The sequence below is a fragment of the Wyeomyia smithii genome, chromosome 2, assembly GCF_029784165.1.
Source record: "Wyeomyia smithii strain HCP4-BCI-WySm-NY-G18 chromosome 2, ASM2978416v1, whole genome shotgun sequence".
Taxonomy (NCBI): domain Eukaryota; kingdom Metazoa; phylum Arthropoda; class Insecta; order Diptera; family Culicidae; genus Wyeomyia; species Wyeomyia smithii.
The window spans coordinates 199,769,070-199,796,511 of NC_073695.1; the positions used below are offsets into that span (position 1 = coordinate 199,769,070).

Below are 27,442 nucleotides of genomic sequence, written 5' to 3' on the forward strand. Positions count from 1 at the left end.
TAATAATCAGCGCCAGGGATCGGGACAACGTGGAACGAGCTCCAATTTTCGAGAAGGGAAATGTTGGAGATGTGGTAATGTATACCACTTTTCATCGGATTGCCCAGCTATAGACAAAATGTGCAGAATTTGTGGTAAAGTGGGCCACTTCCAAAAGGTTTGCCGTGTCTCGACACAAAGACAGATCACAGGAAATCGGATATTAGAGGAAACAGAGAAGAGTTCTCAAATTGTAGCTGCTGTAGAGAAAATGGAGTTAGAAACGAATATTTCCGAGAATGTAAGTAAAGAACCAGAAGTTTAATATTAAAGGCTAGATAACATGGTTGCCTTCTAATGTTTTTTTTTTCAACAAGTTATAATTTGACTATCGCAAATAAATATATGGATGTTAGCTTATAGAACGATTTTTATATCTTAGACAGAAAGAAAGCTAAACGAGTTCAACCATTTCATCTGGATTGTAAAATATATATAGTTCTAGAGTCAATTACTAAAATGTTCACATATTACAGATCGAACAAAAACTGTCTGTTAACGTGTTATCCACTATGAAGCCTAACGACGAAGGGATAATAATGGCGAAAGTTGCAGAACTGCAATGTGTGTTTTTGATTGACTCCGGTGCTCAAGTCAATACCTTTACTGAGGAGCTATTCCAAATACTGCTCAGTGATGCAAAGTATGCTGAGAGGGTGTTCAATTTACAGAAAAAAGCAGATAGATCTCTCAGAGCTTATGCTTCAACCGGGGAGATTGCAGTAAAAGCTACATTTGAAGCATACCTCTACGTTTCGGAGGATAGACCAGTTTTAATGGAAAAATTTTATGTGGTTGACGAGAAACGAGCTCTTATAGGTAGACCAACAGCCACAAGATATAGTATACTTATGCTCGGATTGAATGTTCCAGTTTCAACAGATAGAGTTCTTATGGGTTCGAGTTCTCGATCAGCGGAAATCTCATTTGTCAATGGAAGTATACCGTTTCCAAAATTTAATATTCCGGCAGTGAAAATAAGTTATAATAGAGATATCGCCCCGTGTAGAAACATTTTTACCAACATTCCTCCCGCTATGAAACCTTTAGTCCAGAAAAGGCTCGATCAATTAGTTTCAGCAGAAATCATCGAACCTGTATGCGGTAACATGGAAAATTCCTTCTGCTCATCGGTTCTCATCGTACCGAAGGGTAAGGATGACTTCCGGCTTGTTATTGACTTGAGAGGACCTAACGAGTACATATTCAGGACTCCATTTGTGATGCCGACTCTTGACACAATTCTAGCGGAATTGAATGGTGCGTGTTGGTTTTCAACGATTGATCTTTCAAACGCATTCTATCACATTGAGCTCGATGCTGAATCGCGTCCCCTCACTAATTTTTACACTGAATTTGGTGTATTCCGTTGCGTAAGACTTCCGTTTGGGTTATCCAATGCCCCGGATATTTTTCAAGAATCGTTGGAAAAAATTATCTTGGATGGTTGTAAAGGGACTAAAAATTATTTGGACGACATATTGGTCTATGGAAAGACCAAAGAAGAACACGACTCCAACCTCGCAGCAGTGCTCTCGCGTCTCCGTAGCCATAACGTCCAACTCAATGAAGCGAAATGCGTTTTCGGCAGCCAGTCTGTTAAATTTTTGGGGTTTATACCTACACCTGAAGGATGGATGGTCGAAACAGATAAAAGAGATGCTATTAGGAGCTTCAGAAGACCTACTAACTGTTCAGAGGTTAAGAGCTTCTTAGGTCTTATTACATTTACTGATAAATTTATAATGAATCGGGCGGATAAAACAGAACGACTCAGAACTCTGGCTAAATCTAACCAATTCTACTGGTCAACTGAAGAGGAAGCGGAATTTGAATTCTTGCGTAACAATGCGCTAGACGTTATCAAACGGTTAGGCTACTATAGTATTGAAGACACACTTGAGCTATTCGTGGACGCTTCACCAGCTGCTTTGGGCGCAGTGATTATACAATACAACAAAACAGCAGAACCTCGAATTATTGCTTGCGCTTCAAAAACACTTACAATCACTGAACAACGCTATCCACAAACCCAGAAAGAGGCCTTAGCGGTAGTATGGGCGGTTGAGCGCTTTTCGTACTACCTTTTGGGACGATCATTCATCATACGAACCGACTCTGAAGCGAACGAATTCATATTCAGTACTAACCACCGCCTCGGTAAAAGGGCCGTTTCTCGAGCTGAATCTTGGGCACTTAGGCTCCAGCCCTATAATTTTACTATCAAACGAATACCAGGAGATCAAAATGTAGCTGACGCGCTCTCAAGATTAGTTTGTGTGACACAAGAAGCAGTTCCGTTTGAAGACGATGATTCCAATAACTTTCTTTACATGCTAGATTCTGGTTGCATGGAGATTTCATTGGACGAAATTGAGAAGGCAACTGAAAATGATAGTGAACTACTAGAAGTGAAGGAAGCGGTTGAATCTAATAAATGGCCGGAGTCTTTACGCAAATTCGAAGCACAAAAGAAAGAACTTCATATTTTGGGGCATCTTATATTCAAAAGCGATAGAACAGTACTGCCCAGAGCGCTTAGGAAAAAGGCAATGACATCGGCCCACGGAGGACACGTCGGAGAGACGGCAATGAAACGAATCATGCGTGGCTTTTTTTGGTGGCCCGGAATGTCGACTGACGTGATTCATTTTGTTAAAAACTGTGAAACGTGCGCTATGTTGGCCCGCAAAAACCCTCCTTTACCGTTATCTAGTAGAGTGTTACCAGAATCTCCTTGGGAAATCATTCAAATAGATTTTCTAACTATTCCGGGAGCTGGTACATTTTTGGTGGTAGTCGATACTTATTCACGATATCTATCGCTTGTTGAAATGAGCCAAACGGATGCTTTTTCTACTAACAAAGCTTTGAGTCAAATATTTCAAACATGGGGGTGCCCAGCCATTCTTCAAAGCGACAATGGACCTCCATTCCAAAGTGCAGCGTTTATCGAATTTTGGGAAAACAAAGGTATAAGAGTCCGGAAATCAATTCCGCTTTGTCCTCAGACAAACGGAATTGTGGAACGACAGAACCAAAGCATAATTAAAGCAGTTGCTGCATCAAAAATCGAAGGGGAAGACTGGAAACTTGCACTGTACCGATACGTTCATCATCATAATACTGTTATACCTCATTCACGTCTCAATATAACACCTTTTGAGTTGTTAGTTGGTTGGAAGTACCGTGGTACTTTCCCTAGCCTTTGGAGTAATTCGGAAAGTAAACAATTAGATAGAATGGACATACAAGAACGAGATAGTTTAGCAAAGCTAACTAGCAAACGCTACGCAGATAAAGTTAGAGGAGCAAAGGAATCTGATATCGTCGTCGGCGATGTAGTGTTTATGGCTCAACAGAAAAAATCTAAGGTTGATCCAACATTCTCTAACGACCGTTTCACTGTGGTAGCAAGAGAGGGTGCAAGAGTTGTTATTGTTAATAGTGGAGGAGTACAATATTCCAGAAATGTCCAGGACGTTAGAAAAGTTCCGCTATCAACAGACAGTTCAGATGATGGATATAATGAGCTTTTGGAGAACCCTTACGGAATAGAAGAAAAGGAGGACACTTCAAGAACAGAGTTTAAACTGCCTGGTAATACCGATTTTTTTGCGGTTCCATCAACGAAGCAAAACTCAAATTCAAGAGTTTTACGGAAACGAGAAAATTTAAAAAAAACCAACACGCTTTAATGACGAATTTTTGTACACAGTTTTTTGTTGAGAGTAGAGTTAGCGGGGAATGTGGGAGACAAGAACACAGGAGTAATAAAAAAAAAAATAAATAAACTAAATGAATGAAAATAAATCAGGATATTACACGTAAGCATTTACTCCCCTAAAAAGAAATCCTCTTTCCGTTCTCTTTGCAAGTTGAAGTGGAATATTATATTCTAATAGGACTGTCATTCGTTTGAGGGGAATTCTTGTTGAGGGGAAAATATTCGTTCATGTGATGAAGCAAGCGGGGAATGCTATATAAGCGTGTGTTAGCCTTACTGGGGCTCATTCTTGTGACGAATTTCAACGGCACCACACCATGGAGAAGAACCAAGGACGATCTTTGGCGATGGGAAGCGGCGAGAAAGCAAAGAAGCCGAAATCTGCTTCTTTGCCAGCGAGGAAACCCGACAACCAGGATGCAGCGAAAAAAAACGAAAAGCGTGGGACGCTACTGATGTCTATCCAGCAGCAGCAGCAATGGAGCGAAGCTTTGGTCAGGAAAGGCCTACGACACGAAAGTTCAAAGTCACAATCGGTTCACGACAATGGGTAGACCAAGTGGAAAGAGATCTGACGGGTAGTACAGGGTGTCCCTGGGATTGGAGAGCGACAGCTAATAACCGAGTGAATTGGAGAAACTTTGTGAATCAAGGCATGTCATTATGACGGAATAGCAAATATATAAAAAAAATCTCCATAATTCGACCGCCATCAATGTTTAATTTAATATTTTGTAGTTTTTATAAGCAAAGCAAAGCCTTGGCGCTACATTCCGATTCGGAACTCGACCATCTGTTTATTTATACACAGACTTCGCAGCCAACCGTTCAGTGTACAGGACAATTGCGGGGCTAGCGCTACGATCCTACTGACACTAACAGTTTCTCCCGAGCCGAGACTCGAACTCCCGACGATTGGCTTGTTAGGCCACCTCGAGACCGTCTGGGAGATTTGTAGTTTTTATAAAACCCAAAAAAAAGTTTTATAAAATGAGCACTTGAGACAGCGGTTTCTTCGGCCGGTTTTTGTCTAAGACTGCTGCAGAAAACCTGCCGATGGAAACCACTGCCGAAGGCGTTTGATATCCTGTATATTTTATTTTGATTTTTAATTTTCATTCTCTAAAACAGCGGTTCTCAACCTGGGGTACGCGTACCCCTGGGGGTACACGAAAGCCTTCAGGGGGTACGCGAAAGAAAAATCAGTAATGGCGGACAAAGCAATTATTTTCTATAATACTTCATTTGTTGGTCAATCTAGCCCCTAAAACATGACTGTAGCAATCAAACAAGCTACAGTTTAATTTGGAACCTTAACTAGACTACCACAACATGAATTACCATTACTCTCTCACTCTGCAAGATCATTCCAAGCCAGGGAGGGGGTACAATTGATATGAAAAATATCGCCAAGGGGTGCGCGGACAAAAAAAGGTTGAGAACCGCTGCTCTAAAAGAAATTTTCGAGAGTGTATATTTCTTTCGGATATAACAAAATTGATATCTGAAACTTTGTCGAGAACACCACACCGATCAAACAAACCATTTTGGCTTTGAAAATATTTATAATTATCAATACCTTTTTTGCATAACATATTTTAAACTCCTTAAAACTGAATCGTGATTAAAAAATACAATAGCATTATATGTTATTATTTCCGATAGAAACATCTGTACAAAAATTCACTCAAATCAAAAACGACAATTATAAAAAAAAATAAAGCTGGGACATTTTTGTAGAATTGCTTAATACCTTATCTTATCCAATCGGTCCTAACAGGTGAGATGAGTTGACGAGTAAACTACTGGCGTTTCCAATAGACGTTTGAAACTAGGGCGCTACGGGAGAGATTCTGCATATGTAGTGAGTGAATGGAACTGAAATTAACCTCAACGTAGCACCAATACAAATGCAGTAGATTAAGTTCGACTCACATACCTTTCTCTAACGCTGAATTCTCAGGTAAACAAAAATAACAGACCAACACACAGCTAAATAAATACCTTTACAGACAATTATTATAATTGCCGCAGGGTTGATATTTGTTGACACTCTTGAGTGAAAGTGAAAAAAAGCATCCATAAACGTTATTTTTTTACATTCCTTTCAGAGTTCTCCCTTCCCGCTTTTTGCATGGAAGTCAACTGTCAAAACACCTCATTATATTTCATGCGATGGAAGCAAGACAACAAAATCAGTTTATCAGTTGACGAAGATTGTCAAGGCATCGGTCAGTGTCAGTGAAAAAGTGTTTCGATGAGGTTCATTATGGTTGAGTGGACTGTTTGTTTTTCTTTTTCGCTTTGAAGTGAAGATCATTTGGTTGGATTTGTCGTCAAATTTTATTCCGTAACCGTGAACGATGCGCGCGATCTATTTCATCTGAGTATAACAGCACATTACTAGGACGAAAATCTAGTGTATCTGAAAGAGTGCTGCGATCATTGGAAGTGAAAATTGAAAATGATTGGCTGTAATTTTCAAGAAATTTTGCTGGGGAAAATGACTTTTATCAGCACTGTTGCCGATACTTGACAGGAGTAACTACAGAGAGAAGTCCATCACGGAGAAGCAACTACGAAAGGTGCGGCCGTCAAGCTTGTTTTGTGTGATTTTGTTGGGTATCGAACGTCTTCGGCAGTGGTTTTTATTGGTAGGTTTTTGCATGAGAATGCTGTAGAAAAACTGACGAAGAAAACCACTGCCGGAGACGTTCGATACCCAACAAAATCACACAAAACAAGCTTGACGGCCAAGCTTGTACTTTAGGAAAGAGCAACACAGAATTTAATTTTTTAAAGAATAAAAAAGTATATAATGGAATAATGCTATGTGATTTGAATGTTACATTTGACACGAATAACTCACGACACAGGATAAACGACATCGTCTTCTTTATGAATATTATATCCGGACGTACTGACAGCCTTCTTGCTGGATGATTAATTTTTAACAACAACCAAGTCACGCTTCGACAACGTAGAACATTCGACCATCCTGTCAGATTCCGAAACTATTCACAGAACGAGCTAACTACTCGATTTATGAATACCTTCTACACATAGCAGCAGATCATCAGTATCGACATGAGTACATCAGCGTTAGAACATAATCTTAGATTATACTTCAAAAGACAACTGTATTAGTGTTTTCTTCTGATGTTTGACTAGTCTATGTAATTTTATCAATCTTACATTTATATCTATGTATGTAACTAACCTGTATAAATGTAATGTGGAATTTATTAGTTAGGCCGTTACAAATTTTATTTTCATTTTATGTCACCCCCCCCCCCCCTTCAAAAATCTTGAATATTGGAAGGGGAAGAAAAAAAAGCTCAAACCGTTTTGTTCATTTCATTGGTTTTCCGACAGCATAAATGCTTAATTTAGCAATAAACAAGTTAGGTGACAGCGAGAGTGTCGTCGAAAAGCAAGCGAAACAAATAATAATAATGAGCAATTCTCGCTGAAACCGTCCCACTAGTGACATGAGGTCTTTCAAAAAGGATATTTTTATGTCTAAGTGATTGTAAGTAGCGAAAAAATGAGAAAACCACTTTGGTTAGTTCATATTGAGTGACCCCTCGGGCACAAATCGGTTAAACGGTTTTCACAAAAATTGATTTTTGAGCAATTCTTGACCTTTTTATTGATTTATTTCTTTTAAATTTGTCATTGAACCCCCTGCAACCAACACATCGTTTTCAAGAGAAATCATAGAGCTTTCATTTGAAGTAGAAAAAAAGTGACCGCCATCTTGGATCTCGCCGCCATCTTGGATTTCATCAGAAAAACGTGGTTTGGGCAAGTTCGTAACCACCGATTTTGATTTTGAAATCACCATTGGAAAGCTGAGAAAAAATGCTTTAAGATACATCCAAAACATTAGGTGAGCATTGAGTTTACCTTGTCATTCTGGTCACTTTTCAAAATCGACTTCCAAACGGTACAACGCATGACGTGCGGCCAATATCAAATCATGCTGAGCCTGTGGTGTTGTCTGTAGTGTAGTGTATATTAGGGCCATCCATGTTCCACGTGGACAGATTTTTAAGGATGTTGTTACTCAACCCCCCTTCCTCTCTCCCACTCTCCTCCCCCCCCTGTCCCGTGGACATCACACAGGACCCCACCCCAAAGTTGTCCTCGTGGAATGTGGATGGCCCAATGCCTGTGTGACTTTGGGTCTGTTCACAAATTACGTAAAGCAAAAAATCGTATCTTTGATCCCTTTTCACTGCATTTACATTGTTTATTTCTTCACTCCCTCGCTCCTCCTTGAGTATTACGTAATTTGTGATTAAGCTTCTCTACGATTTTTTTTTGCTAGAACAAAGTTTGGTTCCCTGTACGGAGGACAGTTTTCGCGTGTTTAGTAATTAAACAAATTAATGTTAGATGTTGTTGTCGCTACTGTTATGTACTGTTGTTTTCTGTTGACTCTCTGCATCTTTTAAAATCATCAGAATACAAATATTTTGAAAAATGTTTGAATCAGAATTTTTATAAAAAAATTAATCTACCATAAAAAAAAATATTTTTCATTTCTCCATCCTGGACTTTTTATTATAAGTTGCGTATCAACATCAAGTTTCTTTGAAAAAAAATATTAGAAAAAAATTCAACTCTTTTTTTTTTAAATTGAAATTTAATGTTTATTTTAAATTTTTTTTTGGCCAAAAAAAATTTTTTTTGTACAGATGATATTTTTTTTATGGTGCATTTTTAATTCCCTAAAACTCATTCTCAGACAGTTTTTGTATACAACCAACGGTTTCTGGGCTACAATGCCTCGAATAAAACCTATGCCAAAAGGCATACGCCCTTTTAGAATGTAACTCATGGGTGTAAAAAATCTCTCCACCTGTGAAAAATGCTCAGTTTGCTGAGCCAAATACGTGTGCAAAGTTTCATTCAAATCAAAAATGGTCGATATTCGACCATAGGTCATTTGGCGCGATCTTGCTCAAAAACCGTTTAACCGATTTGTGCCCGAGGGGTCACTCAATATGAACTAACCAAAGTGGTTTTCTCATTTTTTCGCTACTTTAAATCATTTAGACATAAAAATATCCTTTTTGAAAGACCTTATGTCACCAGTGGGACGGTTTCAGCGAGAACTGCTCAATAATAATAAAGTGTTATTTTTCAACATTTATTTGAATGCAAGTTACAAACGTTATTACTTGCACACAAACTTTGATCAAAGATGTTTCTTTTTTTTCGTCTCGGTGTTATTTATTTTTTGCCACCCCCTCTGCTAACTTTGATAAGCTTCGACAGAAAAAGAATTCGAAATTTGTATCAGCCTTATTTATTATTAAGAATGGGTAACGGGCTTTACGCCTATATTCGAATTCAATTACAAATACTTTTGAAGCGGTTTTGAGAAGTGTTTATAAAACATTAGGTAATTCCCAATGCCCCAGTTTCCAGCCAGTTGATAGAAACTTAAAAAAATATATCTGGTTTTCAAAAAATGTGCAAAATTGTTATCAAGTCCGCATTTTGTTTTTATTTTTTATTAAGTGTTTCTTTTTTGTCCTCTTTTTACCTCTCAATAAATGAAAAAAAAATTGTCTGTGTTACTCTTTTCAGTAGGGAATAAGCATCTTTTCGGAGCCACTGATGAGGAAACTTTTGATATGCATATGCGCATTTTTTTTTTTCAACGATTCAAGCGCGCTAGATAATTCATCAGAAATTTCGCTTGTGCTATAATGATAGTTCCCGGTATGACCATTTGAATGCAACCGCTTGAGGAGAGATTGATATACTCGTCCGCGTTATTTTCACTACACCAGTCCTTCGAGGGCTTTCCGGTATATTGGCTGGCATCCAAATTGTTCATGGCAAAAAACAGCAAAATTAAATTCCCCTGCAATGAATGCATTTCCTCAATGAAATAGTATTTATTATTATAAAAAGGAATCTATCACATTTTAGGTGATTTCAATTTACAAAAATTCAATTATTTCTCTATAAATTTTATAAATAATGTGAAACGATACCATAATACGTTAGAGATTCTCTCTCTGTAGCACTGAACGGCATGAGAAAATCGTTCTTATCTAAGCTCTTCTTATTCCATCATTCAATGCTAGTACCTATGTTGATTTAAAGCCATGAAAGCGAATGACCCAAATTTACTTCTTATCACGTTCCAACAATGTTGTTGCTTGCCGTCTTGGTAGAGCTAAAACCAAGTCTCCTAAGTAGGACAGTAATTACCAGCATGAAATATTATACTGGCTCTAATTCCACAAACGATACCATTCCACAAACCAGCCGTACATCAGTCAAGACTAAAGACTAGTTGAAGAGAATGGGGTGCTATTTTCAAATTTCAACATTTTTCCCCTAACTCCGAAACGCTCCATATTTGGGTTAATCTGCACGAAACAAGGCTTCGTACGCGGTTGATTACTGTTGTCGGTGCGAAAATAGCAGCCTTTTGGAAACTCCTGGCACTTCCGCTGAAAGATGATTCTCGTTAATATCGCACCCAACTTATTCTTCGCTTTTAATATTTTTTCTATCCTTTCTGGTGGGCAAAAGCAAAGGATCTTCGAAGCATAACCTTTCGTTATAACCACCGCATTGAAAAGCAATTAACTGAATCCCCAGAAAGCAATCAATCAATCCTCTTTAGTTTTTGGCGTTTATAATAAGCGTAAATTGTTTCTAAATTGCAGAAAAGTTTCTTTTAGCTAACTGTTCCCAAAAATTAATTTCATTGGAAATGTATTTCCTAATCGTTTATGACTATGACCAATCCCAAGCGTGAAACTTTCAGTTCGAAAGTTCAATCAACATCGCAATCGTTGATTGATCCGAAAATTTATTAATATCCAATGTTGCAGCTGACTGGGCAATGACTCAACCAGCTTCGAAGAACATGTTGCCTTTGATGGCACGATTTGCTAGCAGCTTGGCTGGCAGATGGCACAAGAAATGTTCACATGTCATAACTCGGCGGTACCGATTTCATATGAAATGAGCCAATTTCTCAGTACAAATGACTGATTACTGACTGCGCTGTAACTGCGACCGAAGTGCAAAACGCGAAAAAAACAAAAATATCAAAAACATCCAAATCAGCGTAAAAACGAGGTTTCACCATTACGCGCGGTATTGTTTGTAAATATTCGCGTGCGTCTGTTCGAATAAACTCAGAAATAGTGTTACGCCCTGCCATCCACCCACGGTTTTCTATTTTCCTCCCCTCCCTTCGTCCTTGCAGGGCTCGCAAGAGGGGAGAACTAACTACTCTTTTCAGTATGAAAATAATTTTAATTAGCCGTGCAGTATTTCACAGAGCCTCGACCTTCCACTGACTGACGGCCAACCGCGCAATTCGCTCGGTTGCCGAAAAAAGCCGAGGAGTGTTTTATTTCTCAACTCTGCTACTCTGTTTGCCGCTGAGAGTTAATATTTTTCTTTGCCAACACCGTGCAATGCTTGCTTGCTTGTGCTTACTGGAAGTGAACAAGGAAGTTGGTACTTGGTACTGACTTTTGGATAGAATGTGGGTACGGTGTATTACTCCCCCCACTGGGACTGGGGCTTACGGTAAGAGCAATTCAAAAGTATAATACATGACTAATGGAAGCTACGTGATTTCACTTGTATGCTTGTTTGCGCAATAGTTTCTCCGTCGTCCGTGGTGGCATGATTTTATTGAAGCATTCGATCAACGTACAGCTCGAGGTGGAAGAAATTTCTATCGCATTATTGCAGTTGCATTTGCCGGATTACAATGTCAAATAACATATTTGTAAACATGGCAATTTAGTAAAGAGAAGTGTGATATTCAACAGGTGTACGGGATTCCTGCGTTCTTAATTCGAAGAATATTAGTCTTCTTCTATCTTCTTCTACTATATAAAAATGGAATTCCGTAACGTTTGATCTTATTGATATTATTCCCTCCGTCTCTGAGGTGTACAGTAATTATTATCATTTTGAATCGTTCTAAATCAAAAATATAAGCGGTGACATGTAGGTTTTTTTCATAAAAATGTTTGCCAATGTTCAGGAAAGACATTTGAGAAAAAATCATAGGTGTCTGATAACTAAAATTTGAGATATTATTCACAAAACTACGTAAAACATGCAAAATTATGACTTTTTGTGCTGAATTTGCCTCTAAATCAAAATTTAAAGCGATGACATATGATTCTTTTTACATTAAAATGTTTGTTAATGTTCAGGAAAGACATTTAAGGAAAAATATTTAGTATCCGATCATTAAACCTTGAGATATTATTCACAAAACTGCGTGAAACATGCAAAATTATGACTTTTTAAGCTGAATTTGCCTTTAAATCAAAACCCAAAGCTGTGATCTGTGATTTTTTCTATAATAAATCATTCGTTGATGTTGAAAAAAGATATTTGAGGAAAAATTAATAGGTATCTGATTATTTAAAATTTAAATATTTTTCACAAAACCACATGAAAATGCAAAACCATGATATTTTAGGCTCAATTTGTCCTGCAGCTATGATATATGATTTTTTCATTAAAATATTTGTGTATGTTCAGGAATGACTTTTGAGTAAAAATAACACTATGTAAAACATGCAAAATCATGAATAGTTGGGCTCAATTTGCCTCTAAATCAAAATTCAAACCTATGATATGTAATTGTTTTTCATTGAAATGTTTGTTAATGTTCAGGAACAACATTTGGGAAATAATAATAGGTATCTTATTGCTAAAAGTTGTTACTGTTAGATGTTACTTTAAAAACTACGTATGTTTGAAGTATGTTTGAAGTATGTTTGAATTATGTTCGAAGATAATTTTGTGCATACAGAAAAACACATTAAAATACTCTTTTTGAATATTTGAATGCATATAATGCATGCAAAATTTTAACTTTTTTACCCATAAGCTTAATTCGCCACTAAATAAAAAATCTAAGCGATGACATGTGATTTTTTTTCAATAAAAAGTTCGTTGTTCCTTCTACGTCTGCAAATATTTTTCTGCAGCAAAATCCATGTTTTGATCATGTGCGAGTTGAGCAGAAAAAAAATACATTTTTGATGTTTTCGTAGTTTTGTGAATGGTAAACACATTACGGGATTCGATTTCCTTTTTACGTTTACCGGAACTTGGCTGTAAAAAAGGCCACATTTCATTGGTTTAAACATCGATTAGGAGGTGACTTATGCATTAATTTTTATTTAATTTCTACGTAGTTTTGTGGATTAAAGCATTAACTTCCTCTCAGACGTGTTTCTTTGGACACCGAAAACATTTTCGTTATGAAAATTCACATGTTATCTTTTTAGATGTCATTATAGAGGAGAACTAAGCATGAATGGTCATTCTCAATTCTTATTACTTCGATTTCTTTCTTTCAAAAGTTACATAAAAAGAGGTTTTACTGTAAAATCACCTGTAAAAATCACCCGAATTTGGTATATTCGGAACTGGGATGACCCCACACAACATTTTCCAGAATGGCGACTTCTGGTTTCAGGAAAATAGCCAGAAGTGGTATTTGGCCAACCATTTCAATACTTCCGAAAGTGGAACACTGAACGATATTTTGATATCCGAAATGGCGACTTCCAGTTTCTGTAAAACAGCCCAAAATCACAAAATGCAATCAAATATGAGTATTTCCGTTCTGTGCGTTCTCAGAATATTAAAGCACTTAAAGTGGTGATGGACGTATAAGATGGGAAATATTTTTGAAGTGAGTTGTGCTAATATTGTAATGAATTATAAAAAATGATTCCTAATTTTGAAGCCTTTGATCCCGAGCATCGCCGGGAACGTTCAACTAGTTCTTAATAACACTGTCATAACCGCACAGTGTTTGAGCAGCGAAGAAAGTAATGATGTTTTATTTGACATGGCTTTTTAATTCAATATTTCATGAGACCAGAGATTTTCTTAAATCTGTTTGGACAAAAAATCCTCATTATATTTAAGCACATTTTCCAAATTATTTTTTGAAGTAAATTACTATTATTTTCAAATGATTTTTTTTTAACTATGACGAAACTTTTTTGGGATCTTCCACAGTGCTCTGGAATTTCCTTTTTATCTGCGTGTTGGGAAAGATATTTCGACGTTAATGATTGACGAATTTGAGGACTCTTCGTTAAGCCCTTGATTGCTTATTCACAAACAACTCATTTGGATCAGCAATGCTTAAGTAATTCACTTCATAAATTGGTCACGTCATTGTCTAACAAGGCTTCAAAATATTCAAGATAAAATTCTGAGAATGATTCACCGATTTACAAAAGAATAATGAAATTACTAATACAAATAATTCAGAACCTACATCATAATTAACAATTATAATCAAATCATATACCTATTAAAAATGAAAATTGCAATTTTGCTTTATTTCAAGAAATAATAACTCAATAAGTCAAATTAACTGTGAGATTTATCAGTTCACGACTGAAGCATATTTTTAAGAAGTTGTCCTTTCAGGTTTTGTTCACTCAGGTAATCTAAGTGTTTGTTATGCTCGCTTTCAAACAAGTTTACTCTGTTATGACATTACGCAAAGACATGAGTATCCTTTCAAGTTTGCTAGCAGAAAGATTTTTTATGGCATTCAAAAAGGGACGCAGCTGGCTGACTGGGGAAAGTCAAAATATTGCGATACTGGGTACAGGTCACTCGCTTGGACATCAGTCACACAAAACCTCTGGCTACGTCCCTCCGTACAGCACATCTTGAAAAAGAAATTCTTCCAACAGGTTGCTAAAGTCATAAACAGAGTGAATAATAGAGTTACAGTAACCAGCAGAAAGTGTAGTGTGAAAATAATGGCGCTTGTTGTGGCTTCGGTGCTGCACATTTTGCACTCGATGGACAGCTACTCTGGCTAAGGCCTGGATAAAGCATCGTTAACAGTTGGTTCACTATTCCACACCGGCCGCACACCATTCGTGCTTCGTTGCATCTTTGCTAACACGGTGGAAGGAAAGTAGAACGAAAGTCAGCACTAGTTTCGCGCTAAATTGCCAACTAAGCGTGTGCTCGTGACGGTTTGCAACTGCGCTCCAACATTGACGAGAAGGCACTTACCCGCAAGGTGCAGCCGTTGATTCAATAATAAGATTGATTTTTCGTGATAAACCGACGAAACAAGTTTTCTTCAGTGGTTTTGTGATTTCTGTGTTTTTTTCGCGAAGAGTGAAGTTAAAGACTTATAACGAAAAAGATTTTCATGCAATTTCTTAGATTTCATAGTGGCAACACTCGATGTTCTTGAAGCCAAATATATCGATTTCAGCAATTGGGGGCGATGTTACAATATTTTCGCTGAAGGGCAGGCAAATCCTACAAATTCCCTAAATTGCAAAGCATCACTCAACGTGTTTTGTTCCAGAAAAAAATGCGTCTAAGGAGAAGCCCCCGGCGATGGTATTCAGGTCAGATGTGCTGTTGAAACAATTTGTTGAACATGCCAAAAAACATCTTCCACCCTCGCTGTGTCCTAAGTCCGTCCACAGTGCGATAAGAGGTATTAGCACGATTTAAGCTGCTCAATTCTAGCCCCGAGGGTAACACTTAGGTGATGGATCATAAAGCATACTAATAAACACATTTTCGTGACTGAGCGGCCAACCACTGTAGGAGACGGCTTCTGGCCACGGAACCACAGAACCGCAATTTGCTGCATGGAATGTGTGTGAGCTTTTGTTAGTGAATTCCTTCACGAACCAGACCATTCTATTAAATCATGCGAAGACAGCGTCGCCGTTCGGTGGTGTGGGAAAAATTAGTTCGCGTTTGTTTTGCTTGCCAGCTCAGGGTTGACTAGGACCTACCGCAAACACCGTTGTACGTGAAAAGTTTTCCGTTGCTATTGCCCTGGAGGGGTGACAGGACCAAAAACAGCGTGCAGTGATTTACTGAGGTTGGGATGCCGAGACTTGTTTTTAATTTTTTAACGAATGTGACATATTATTTGCAGCAAAGCCGTTCATCACTCAGCATGTTAAAAAATAAAAATAACAAATAACCAAGGGTGGCCACATAGCCACAACAAATAACCAAGGGTGGTCACATAGTGGGGCCATGGTTTCAGCTTAGGACTCATAACTAAATACAAAACTTGAAAAGACAAATAAAATCGTGACACTTTAAATGAACTGGAATTTAAATACACAACTAACACAATCCTTCCATAAACTGTTTTTTTTTTCAGCTTAAAATTTTGGCTTCTGAAAAAAATACATCCATAAGTTATTTGGTCCCCAGGCCCTCGCATGTCTAAATTCGGCTTTGGGTGCCCGATCAGAAAGAAAAAAACAAAAATGTTACCGAAGTTGTTAGTTTGTTGCGGGAAGAACCTTACAAGCTGTGTCTTCAATTTGATCCCGTTAGGTGTTGAAATAACAGAAATTATTACAGAAATGATTCTACTAGTATCAAACACATATCAAAATTTGTTACTAATGTATCAGCCTTCTAACAAAATAAGATAGTATATAGAACAACATAATAACAAACATTGTTAGAAACAACAGGTTTTGATAAAAACGAAAAATTAGTTAGACTTGTTTCAGAACTACTTCGTTTCAGGTTTTGTTATTATAACTCATTCAGATTAAATTTTGTTATCAAAATTATATGGAAAAATTCAAAATTGTATCAAAATATGTTATGTGTATCTCGCGTTGATAGAATCTTGTAATTTTTTAGTTCTGCTCTTCTGATCGGGTGACCACTATATACCATTTAATCGCTCCGGTGGAAATAATTACTTTTTATCTCTAATGTAGGTTTCAAATGATCAATTCGCGGCATTAACTTGGTATAACCAGGTCATTTGCTACCCAGTAGGCTAGGGGGAGAGGGAGTCTTCTTGATTTTCTTAATTGATGTGAAGATCTTAGATTAATTATTGTATATTTGAGCTAAGTGTATTACTTCTAAACTACTTCTATAAGAAAAAATCTGTAAAATATTCAATGCTGTGTGAAATTAAATCAATTTTTCGATTAGCTTAGAAACCTGCAAAACAAATGTGTTTTAGCTATTGCGCTATCCTTTTGTCAAGGATGTCAAGGTAAAGAAAATATAGTAAACTTAGCGAAATTTAACTTATCCCTAATTTTGTAAAACAAGCCATTTTTCATAACGCTACCATATTTATCGCGACACATAAGTTACTGCTTAAACATTCATCTAATGATGCTCCCATATTCATCGTACTGTTGATGGCTTTTGTTAAAGAATTCAGCTGCATACTGAATTTTTGAGTGAAGATGCTCGACTAAAAGATCAAATTTAGAACTTTTGAGTAAACTTTTGAGGTTTCTACTTCATGAGAAATCTAAAGTAGACTCACAGGAATCCATTCCATGGATTACCAGATTGATTTAGTGAATTATGAGTTTTTGACGTAGCAGTACGTTTCTCAGGAAGCTTGGCTATATTTGGGTGTAAAATAAAAATCTGAAAATGGAAAAAGGGTAAAAATATGTCCAATTTTAAACACTATAAGTCGGTTAGTTTTCATCGGATTTCCTTCGTTCTAGCAGCAATCGATTGGAAAAGCATCTGAGCATCCACCCAAATGCAGAAATTTGATTATTCGAACTATTATACTTTTGAAAATTTTCAAGCCTTGTGAAAACGCATATTTCGACCTCTGCTTGTTTGCTCAATGCTTGCTTACCCTAGCACGGTGGACATAATTATATACCTAGTAATGGCATGCACTCTTTGGACTATATAAGGGCCTGTCTCTGCTCAAACCAAACATTTTACTAGCAGATGGCGACTAGGATGATCCAACAGCAGCGGCAGTGAGTACCAGCAGCGACAGCGCTAGCTGCAACGATAGCGATAGCAGCGACAGCAGTAGGTGCAGCGGCACTTCTTATATAAATAAAATACAACAGAAGGGTTGTGTGCCACGATCGCAAGGTTGACGTAGATTGTGAAAAGGTCATGAATTGTTCGAATGATAGACGCTAAAATTACGATGGACTTTCTCATATTATTGTTAATAACTTTTATCTAACACCAGGGTTGTCATTTCTCTTCAGAGAATCACTATCGTGTAAGAGAATGTCTTTCATTGCGGAAACAACTGCTCTCGCACTGGTACACTGAATTCTTTTTTTACGTCCGCGCAAAAGAAGAATCGCGTGAAAAAAATAGCGTAATTTTAAACAAATCGTGTAAAGAAAATCGCGTCGTTTTGGTAAAATCTTCCGCTTAGTGTGAAAAAAAACGTGTTAAATAAAATCACATGAAAAACAATCGCGTAAAAAACCAATTCAGTGTAAACAAATCGACGCACGTGCTTGAAAAGAGAGCAGCGAGTGTATGGAGCTTGGAAAAAAACACTGGTGTGAAACCTGAAATAGGGTAAGGAACGGCCTAATCAGTGGGGCCTATTTTAATCAATCGAAGAAAACGGGACTCCAACTCTTGAATTTTGATCAATACCGACAATTTCAATGACAGAAACCAAAACTCTGAATATCTAACTGTCTTTCGAATACCTGAAATACCGTTCATTACAGAGAAATCTTTGAATAAACATCAATAGAAAAATCAATTAAAATTGTCACCATTCAGGCGCCTTTTGAGTGCTGAAGAACATACCCTGCAAAATAGACACAAGCTGCCTCAAATAAGTTTGGGGTGATTAAAATAGTATCTCTCAATTGAGCACTTCTATTGAGCATTGTTAAAGTTTGCAAAAGCAATTTCAAGACTTGAAAAAAGTGCTGATAGATAAAAACATAGTGAACAGGTTGACATACTTATGTAGGAGGCTGTTAAACTGCTTAAAATAGTTTTCCTACCCTATCTCTCCTGAGAAATAATAAATTAATGAGAGCTTTCTCACACGAAAGGAAATTATGCACAACTGAGCTTAATGCATGCTTTCCCTAACACGATCAACAGAAGATTACACATAGTTAACCGACAATGCCCTCTTTAGGCTATGCAGAACCCTGCTTTCGACTCAAACAAACATTATATCCAATATCAATATGGAACTCTCAACAGCATTGCGTGACTGAGATTATTGCGGCTCCTCCTGAAATTTGCATCTATCCGATACGAAGAGAATTTTGTCCCCCAGCCGCACAGGTGCAATATGCAACACGCGACAGCCTAATGAATTGTTGAGTGGCTGAGGGTACGGCACCTTCTGCTCTCTGCTTCATTGTCACATTTCATTGTCTTCTTTCGAAGCTGCAACACATGTATTTTTTGTTGTTACGTGACTAAGAGCTATATGGGTTCAAGTCCACTGTTTGTCAACACAAAACGAGCCGCTTTTCCAAAAGTGTTTCAGTCCATTTTTGCATTTGTTTGCAATTTTTGGTACACCTTTTTGTATAATAATACCTTGTTGTTAGGCGAAAATTTCATTTATTGATTAAGACACCTGTGTTCAAGATCAAGAGTTTAGTGAAAGGAGCAATACATGTATTCAAATGGCAAATATAATTCTATACTTTACCATTTTGTTCTCAGCTACAGAAGCAACTGGTTGGTTGAATGCTGCGAAACTAAACCAAAATTATTGGTTTTCAACGCACCTTTTTATGAATTTACTATTTAAGAAACCTAAATTAATCCACCTAGTGGTCAGACCCAGCCTTTCTCATTCAAACTTATTATTTATGAAAATAGATTTACAAGAACGCTTCAATCCAATAAATGTATATTCACTCTTAAGGTTCTTAAAAATTGATGTTGTATTCTATACATATAAAAATGCAGTCCGGTCTGTCTGTCTGTCTGATCCATATAGGCTCGAAAACTACCGAACCGATCGGCGTGAAAATTTGTATGTATCGGTTTTTGGTGCCGATAAAGGTTCCTATGATAGTTTGAGACCCCTCCTTCTTCTGGAAGGGAGGGGTCCCATACAAATGAAACACAAATTTCTGCCCATCTCGAAAACTAATCAACTAAATGGAACCAAATTTGGCAGGTAAATGTTTTTAGTGGTAAAAAAATATGTTCATAATGTTTTGACACCCCTCCTTCTTTTGGAAGGGAGGACTGCCATACAAATGAAACACAGATTTCTGCACATCCTGAGAACTAACCAACTGAATGGAACCAAATTTGGCAGGCAAATATTTTTAGAGGTAACGAATATGTGCATGATGGTTTGACACCCATCCTTTTTCTATGAGAGAGAGGTCCCATACAAATGAAACACAATTTTCGCACAGCTCTAGAACCAACCAAGAAAATACAACCAAATTTGGTATGAGAATTTGAGAGGTAACAAATATGTCCATAATGGTTCGACGCCCCTCCCTTTTCTGGAAGCACATGTTTCTGCACAAACTTCTGCACATCTCGCGAACTAATCAACTAAATGGAACCATATTTGGTGATTGAAAGTTTTCAGTGGTAACCAATATGTTCCATAATTGACCTCAGGCAACATTTTGGATTGTAAGATGGCAACATACGGTTTCTGGAAAACAGCCAAAAATGGCCGATTTCCACCCAATGTAATAATATCCGGATCTAGAATGATACACAGGAGCTCAAATCGACCACAGATACTATTTTGAATTCTAAGATGGCGACTTCCGGTTTCTGAAAAACAGCTGAAAATGACCAAATACCACCTGTTGAGTTTTGATTCGAATGGCCAGGAATCTAGCATACCGAACTTCTTTGAGCGCAAATATGTTAGCCGCTGAGTAGCTAGCTTTGCTCACAGGAGAAATGAACTTTCTTACGCAGGGGAGTTTGTCCCGGATGAGCCGCTTATCGAGCGAAATTGTCGAGATGAAACTTCATTAACGCGCGTACAGATTTCCAGAAAGCGTGAACTGCTTGCAATAAAAGTCACCATTTGCGATCGAAAACTTATTTATTTTACCGAGGGAGTACACAATTAACACATGCTCTTTACTTGACCATCTAGACGCTACTATTTTATTGAACAATTTCAGATTTCGATCAGCGAGATCGCGCCTACAGTTTATCCTTTGCGGCCTAATATCTGTGTGCGTGAATCAGTAGAGATGATCAGTTTAACCGATATCGTTTGCCTATCATTCACGTTTAGGGTTCTAATCCTTTATAGCATGATAAAATTTGTTATACAAATTCCAATCTTAACATTACCGGCCCCCTTGAACTGGCTTCAATCTAAGCATACATAAACTAAAAAATACATTAAACATTTACAAACTTAATTTATGTCAGTCATTCCTTCTGCGGGCTCGAGAGATTTATCTGCGTTGCAATTTTGTCATCTGGCAAAGGACAAACTCGGCATACAGGTCGCTTGTAAATACCATTAGCAGTTTTCACGGTTACTACTCGAATCACTCCATCGCTGCCAGGATGCACATCGGTGATACGAGCCAAAGGCCAGCATAATGGTGGCATGTTGTCTTCTCGCAATACAACTATGTTGCCGATTCGAATTGGAGTTGGCTGGATCCCTTTGCTGGTTGCTTGAAGTTCAGATAAATATTCGTTGCTCCACCGCTGCCAATATTGTTGAAACATTTGTTCTCGCTGCTGGTAGTGGATCAGGCGGTTTTTGAGCGTACTTAGCAGGTTTCGGTCAGGCAGTGCCTTCATAGGGGCTCCGATTAAGAAGTGTCCAGGAGTGAGAACATTGAGGTCTGAAGGGTCATCAGATAACGGAACTAATGGGCGAGAATTCAGTGCGGCGGCTATTTGAACGAGAAGTGTGGAGAGGTTTTCGTGAGTGAGCTGATGGGTGCCTATTTCTCTCTTCAACGCACTCTTAACAGAGTGTACTGCTGCCTCCCACAATCCACCAAAATTGGGGGCTCTTGGGGGAATAAAATGCCAATTGATGGCTTGCTCAGAAAATTCGTTTCCAATTTGCCTTTTGCTTATTTCGTCGTTGAATATCTGGTATAGCTCGTTAAGCTCGTGCTTGGCTCCAGCAAAGTTTTTGGCATTGTCAGTGTGAACATCAGATGGAATTCCGTGGTGACCAGAAAAACACCGAAACGCCGAAAGAAACCCAGCTGTCGATAGATCACCTACCAGTTCGAGATGCATTGCTTTCGTGGCAAAACAGACAAAGACTGCAATATACACTTTGGGAGCAGCGGCGCGACGATGCGGGGGCTTCGTGTAAAACGGGCCACAGTAATCAATACCAGTAACAGAAAAGGGCCGACTTGGGCTTACACGGGTCGAGGGAAGCTGCCCCGTAGGTTGGTCAATGGGAGACGGATTGCATCGGAAGCAACGAATACAGCTTCGCAGTACAGAGTTTACCGCACGTTTACCATGAATAGGCCAATATTCCTGTCTCATAGTCGATAGCGTAAGTTGCCGTCCGCCATGAAATGTTTTGCGATGAAAATAATCTACAATCATTTTGGTAAATGGGTGTGCGCTTGGAAGTATAGCTGGATGCTTATGGTGGTATTGCTCGTTTGAAAGGCGTAAACGGCCTCCGACTCTTATGACATCATCTTCATCAAGAAATGGGTTAAGGAGCCTTAGTGGTGATTTTCGTTCTACACATCCCTGCTTTCGTAAATACTTGATGTCCTCCTCAAAACACTCAGTATGTAACAACTTTATTAGGCTGAGCTTGGCTGCATCGTACTCAACAACAGTTAAAAACGGGGTGCGATTTGCCTGCATCGGAGAGCGACAATTGCGAGCAAAGCGTATGCAATAAGCTACAATCCGTAAAAGCGGTTCTAATGTTGATCGGAACGTGAAGAGTGCATTAGGCGTAGGAGTAGCAGCTGTAATATGAACTACTTTTCTAAGTTCCAAATCTTCTTCCTCAAAGCCAGAATTTTCCATTTGAATAGGCCAAGTATTTTGGGGTTTGCGTAACCAAAGTGGTCCTAACCTCCATAGTTGACTCTGCGCAAAATCATTTGCACCCATGCCTCGGGAAACTAAATCGGCTGGATTCTCCTTTCCAGCAACATGACGCCATGTATGCTCGCGAGAGAGAGTTTGAATTGTGGAAACACGGTTCGCGATGTAGGTTTGCCAGGTATTGGGAGGTGCTTTCAGCCAATGAAGCACTATTGTTGAATCGGACCAAAAAAACGACCGGGTCTCGGTCAGCTCTAAGGACTTTATCACATTGGAATGTAAACAAGCAGCTTCCTTGGCAGCGCATAATTCCAGACGCGGTAGGGTCACTCTTTTCAGGGGAGCGACACGAGATTTCGACGATAACAACTCTATGCGAATATTACCCGCTGCATCGATCGATCTGGCGTACAAACACGCACCATAGGCCAACTCAGATGCGTCCGCAAAACAATGCAACTGAACTTCTATCCAATCAGCAATGAATGCAAAGCGGCTAATTCGTACTTCGGCTAATTCAGTGAGAGGTTCATAGAAATCCTTCCATCTTTTTTCTTACTCTTCCGGGACTGGGGAGTCCCATCCAGTTTGCAACAGGGCTAGCCTTTGCATAATCAATTTGGCCGTGACCACAACCGGAGCCATCAACCCGAGTGGATCCAAAAGCCTAGCGATGGAGGAAAGAATGCTTCTTCTTGTCCAAATTTTCGTGTTATTTGTGAAATCAAATGAAAAGCGAAATTCATCTGAGTTTGGATCCCAAGTAATTCCCAATGTCCTAATCCTTTCATCGGAATTTATTTCGAACGCGACCGAAATATTTGTGGCCAATTGGTCTTCAGGAATTTCAGCAAGTACTTCTGGGCGATTTGAGCACCATTTTCGCAGAGTGAGACCAGCTTTAGACATTAGTTCTGTTAATTCGCGCCGTAACCGAATAGCTTTGTTTATATCAGAAGATCCTCCTATAAAATCATCAACATAGAAGTCGTGCATTAGGGCTGCCTGAGCACTAGGATAAGCAGATCCCTCATCTTTAGCCAATTGCTGCAGAGTTCTAAAAGCCAAGAAGGAAGAAAGCGTCAATCCATAGGTAACAGTTAATAGCTCATAAACGCCAACTTCTTCCTCAGGTGAAAACCTCCAAAATATTCTCTGCAGGGAAGTGTCGTCCGAATGCAAACGAATTTGCCTATACATTTTCGCGATGTCTCCAACTATGGCAACTTCGTGTTTGCGAAATCTTAAAAGAATTCCGAGAAGCGAATCTTGAATGGTGGGTCCCTTTAAAAGTGCGTCGTTAAGAGCATATCCAGAGTTAGTGCGAGCTGACCCGTCAAATACCACACGCACTTTTGTGGTCGTACTAGATTCCTTCACTACCGCGTGATGTGGCAAATAGTGAATTTTCCGAGGTTGCATATCCACTGCAGCATCCTCAGACACCTTACACATATGACCCAGATCCAAATACTCCTGAATAAAAGCGTGATACTGTTGCTTCATTTCAGCATCTCTTTCCAACCGTTTTTCCAGGTTTAAAAAACGATTCATCGCTACGTCCTTTGATTCACCTACCATTCTAGTAAAGTTGACATGCTTGGGCATGCGCACTTCGTATCGGCCATCTTCTAACCGCTTATGGGTTCCAATGTAGTGAGTTTCACAGTCTTGCTCTTCTTTGGACCAAATTTGTTGCTCATCAAGACTTTCGGCCTGCCAAAACCTTTCCAGTGCTTCCATCAAATTCTCCGAAGTAGCTAAGCAGCAATTCACGGGTTCATCATTTACATCCGAACATTTACCTGAGACGACCCATCCAAACACTGTGTCGACTAGTACGGGAAGTCCACGTCCAAGCGATATGCGACCCATTTCTCGTTCATATAAAAATTGGTAAAAATACTCCGCTCCGATTATCATATCAATCCTGTTGCACACGTTAAATTGTGGATCGGCTAATTGAAGTTTTCCAGGAATCTTCCAATGAGACGTAGGAATAGTCACCGAAGGAAGTTGTGAGGTTATCCGTGGGAGCACAAGAAAATCGATCGAAACCGAGAATTTGGTGACTCTTGAGCTTATTATCGTATTGACTGCATATCTGGACCTACTCTCTGATTGCTGTTCAATTTTAGCATCTGACACAATCTTTCACTGATGATATTTGCTTGTGACCCGTTGTCGAGTAGCGCTCTAGCCAGCAACTTATTTCCGTTCTGATTTGTTATCTGCAGCACCACAGTAGATAAGAAAACATTACATATTCCGAGCTTTCTTCCAGTTTCAACACTATATGACCCTACCCTCTTGCTCCGGTGCCTCGAATTGTTCATCTTCAGTTCCACTCGCCGCAACATTCGTAGCAGCTCTTGGATTGGATTCCATCGAAGGTGTCGGTATCGCAGTGCTTACTGTGTTAGTTGGGAAGCCCGGATGAATGAGCGAGTGATGCTTCCGTCCACATGTTCTGCACGTAAAATTGGAGTTGCAATCCCGCACCCAGTGTCCAGTTCGAAAACAATTACTGCACAAACGCTTAGCATTTATTAGCTCTAGCCTCTCTTTATTATTTAAGTTCAAAAACGCAGCACAACGAACCATATAGTGGTCACCACTGCAGCATGGGCAAATCGTAGGTCGCTCACCCGTTCTAGTAGCATTTATTGCTATCCTTGGACGCTTGCTCATTGACTTATGAGAACTTTCCTCTACTGAATTAGTTGATACAGCATCCAGCACCCTTGTGCGCTTTTCCCAAAAGGCTACCAAAACTTCGAAGGTTGGCTCACTTACTGAAGCTGCATGATCCTCCCACATCTGCAGTGAACGCGAGTCTAACTTTGAGCACATCCAGTGTAGCAACAATGCACCCCAACATTCGGTTTTTTCACCCAATTGCTTTAAAACCTTTAATCGTTGCTCAAACTCGTCCACTAATCCGTGGATACTAGCAGCTGTCTTCCGCTCAATTTTAGGGTATTCCATCAAGGCCTGTAAGTGCCTCTTTTTTAACAAGTATTCATTCGAGTATCGCTTAGTAATAGTTTCCCATGCAATCGCGTAGTTTCCACTGGTGATCGTCAACGATTCTATAAGTTTAGCTGCTTCACCCTTCAGAGCGGACTTCAAATAGTGAAATCTTTGCACATCATTGAGATCAGTTGACTCATGAATAAGTGATTCGTATGTTGACTTAAAAGAAAGCCACCCTGTGTAATCGCCGTCAAAATCAGGCAATGAAATTTGTGGTAAACGAACCCCACTGTAAGTATTGTGGCTTCTACCAATTGTTGTATCTAAATTTGCTATGGGTTGAATGCTAGGTGCTATCTTAGCCAACAACGCCGCTCGTATCTCATAGTATTCATGCTCAAACTTGCCGGAGACCCTGTTAGTTTCTTCTTCATATTCCCCATGTTCATCTAACTCTGCTATTTCCTCTTGGATTGCCTCAAACTCTTCCAACTTTTTCTCTAATTTGTCCAACCTGCTCTGAACCTGCCCGTAATGCGCTTCTACCTCGTATGCGTCTAGAAATTGCACATGCCGCTTAAGCGCCTGAAACATTCTTTCTCGCCTTTTGACCTTCTCTTTCATAATTTTGTCCGCCATGCCAACTACCAATATCAGCTAAGTAAAACGTAGACTCAGCAAAGCAGTAGACCGGAAATGAAAGCACAAAGGACCAGGAAGCACCTCTGACGAACGCGTTAATTTATTGGACAGGAACTCACCTGAAGCCTGTCTAATATAGGCCTTGTATTAGTTATTAAAAAAAGTCCAGCCAAAGCAAAGTAAGATGCCAATCCTGTTCAATGCCGATGTTGTGTATTGTCGTGTTCTCCAAACAAAGCAGGAAGGACCAGTCCAGGAATGCGTACCGAAAACGAAATAACCACACGGACCAGGAAGTACCGCCAATGATGATTTAGAAAAGTTGGACAGGTACTCACCTGAGCCCTGTTCAATTTAGGCCTTGTATATAATCAAATGAATCTTCTCCCACGCGCGGTCCAGCATTTGTGACAGCAACCGTATTTAATCGTTCCAATTCCTCTATGCCAAAGATGCGAGTCCAAATGTAACCAACCGATAAATTTTTTATGCACTCATTCCCCAGACGTTCAATTGTTTCTCCTAGTGTACTGGTTGCCCCGCAGACGTGATTGATTTCGTGGCGCCTCTTTCGCTTCCAATACAGCGATACAGAATAATGATCGGCAACAGTGTTAAAATATCATTCTAACTACGTGAGTACCCAACTGAGTGCATTTGATCGATGAAATATTTCACAAAGATGTTGGTTTTCGCTTGTAGATGTATCAGCACTAATTCAGCAGAATAATTGTACCAGTATTATAATAAGTACAAGATGGCTAATTTCCCAGCCATACATCCTGGTCACGGCACCAAAATGTTGAGTTTTGATTCGAATGGCCAGGAATCTAGCATACCGAACTTCTTTGAGCGCAAATATGTTAGCCGCTGAGTAGCTAGCTTTGCTCACAGGAGAAATGAACTTTCTTACGCAGGGGAGTTTGTCCCGGATGATCCGCTTATCGAGCGAAATTGCCGAGATGAAACTTCATTAACGCGCGTACAGATTTCCAGAAAGCGTGAACTGTTTGCAATAAAAGTCACCATTTGCGATCGAAAACTTATTTATTTTACCGAGGTAGTACACAATTAACACATGCTCTTTACTTGACCATCTAGACGCTACTATTTTATTGAACAATTTCAGATTTCGATCAGCGAGATCGCGCCTACAGATTATCCGTTGCGGCCTAATATCTGTGTGCGTGAATCAGTAGAGATGATCAGTTTAACCGATATCGTTTGCCTATCATT

The 27,442-nt window shown here is 39.0% G+C and overlaps 4 protein-coding genes across 6 annotated transcripts in view; all 4 read right to left on the minus strand.

Annotated features, from left to right (window-relative positions):
* LOC129721147 (orexin receptor type 2-like) overlaps nucleotides 1–27,442 on the minus strand; it is a 372,491-nt gene that overhangs the window by 322,767 nt on the left and 22,282 nt on the right. The gene's annotated exons all lie outside the window — the stretch shown is intronic.
* LOC129720334 (uncharacterized) lies at nucleotides 20,966–22,063 on the minus strand. The gene has a single exon (XM_055671801.1). It carries the CDS (start codon nucleotides 22,061–22,063, stop codon nucleotides 20,966–20,968), a length of 1,098 nt encoding a protein of 365 aa, XP_055527776.1.
* Nucleotides 23,144–24,463, minus strand: LOC129720335 (uncharacterized). Its single transcript, XM_055671802.1, has one exon. It carries the CDS (start codon nucleotides 24,461–24,463, stop codon nucleotides 23,144–23,146), a length of 1,320 nt encoding a protein of 439 aa, XP_055527777.1.
* LOC129720336 (uncharacterized) lies at nucleotides 24,881–26,203 on the minus strand. The gene has a single exon (XM_055671803.1). The coding sequence runs from the start codon at nucleotides 26,201–26,203 to the stop codon at nucleotides 24,881–24,883; it is 1,323 nt and encodes a 440-aa protein (XP_055527778.1).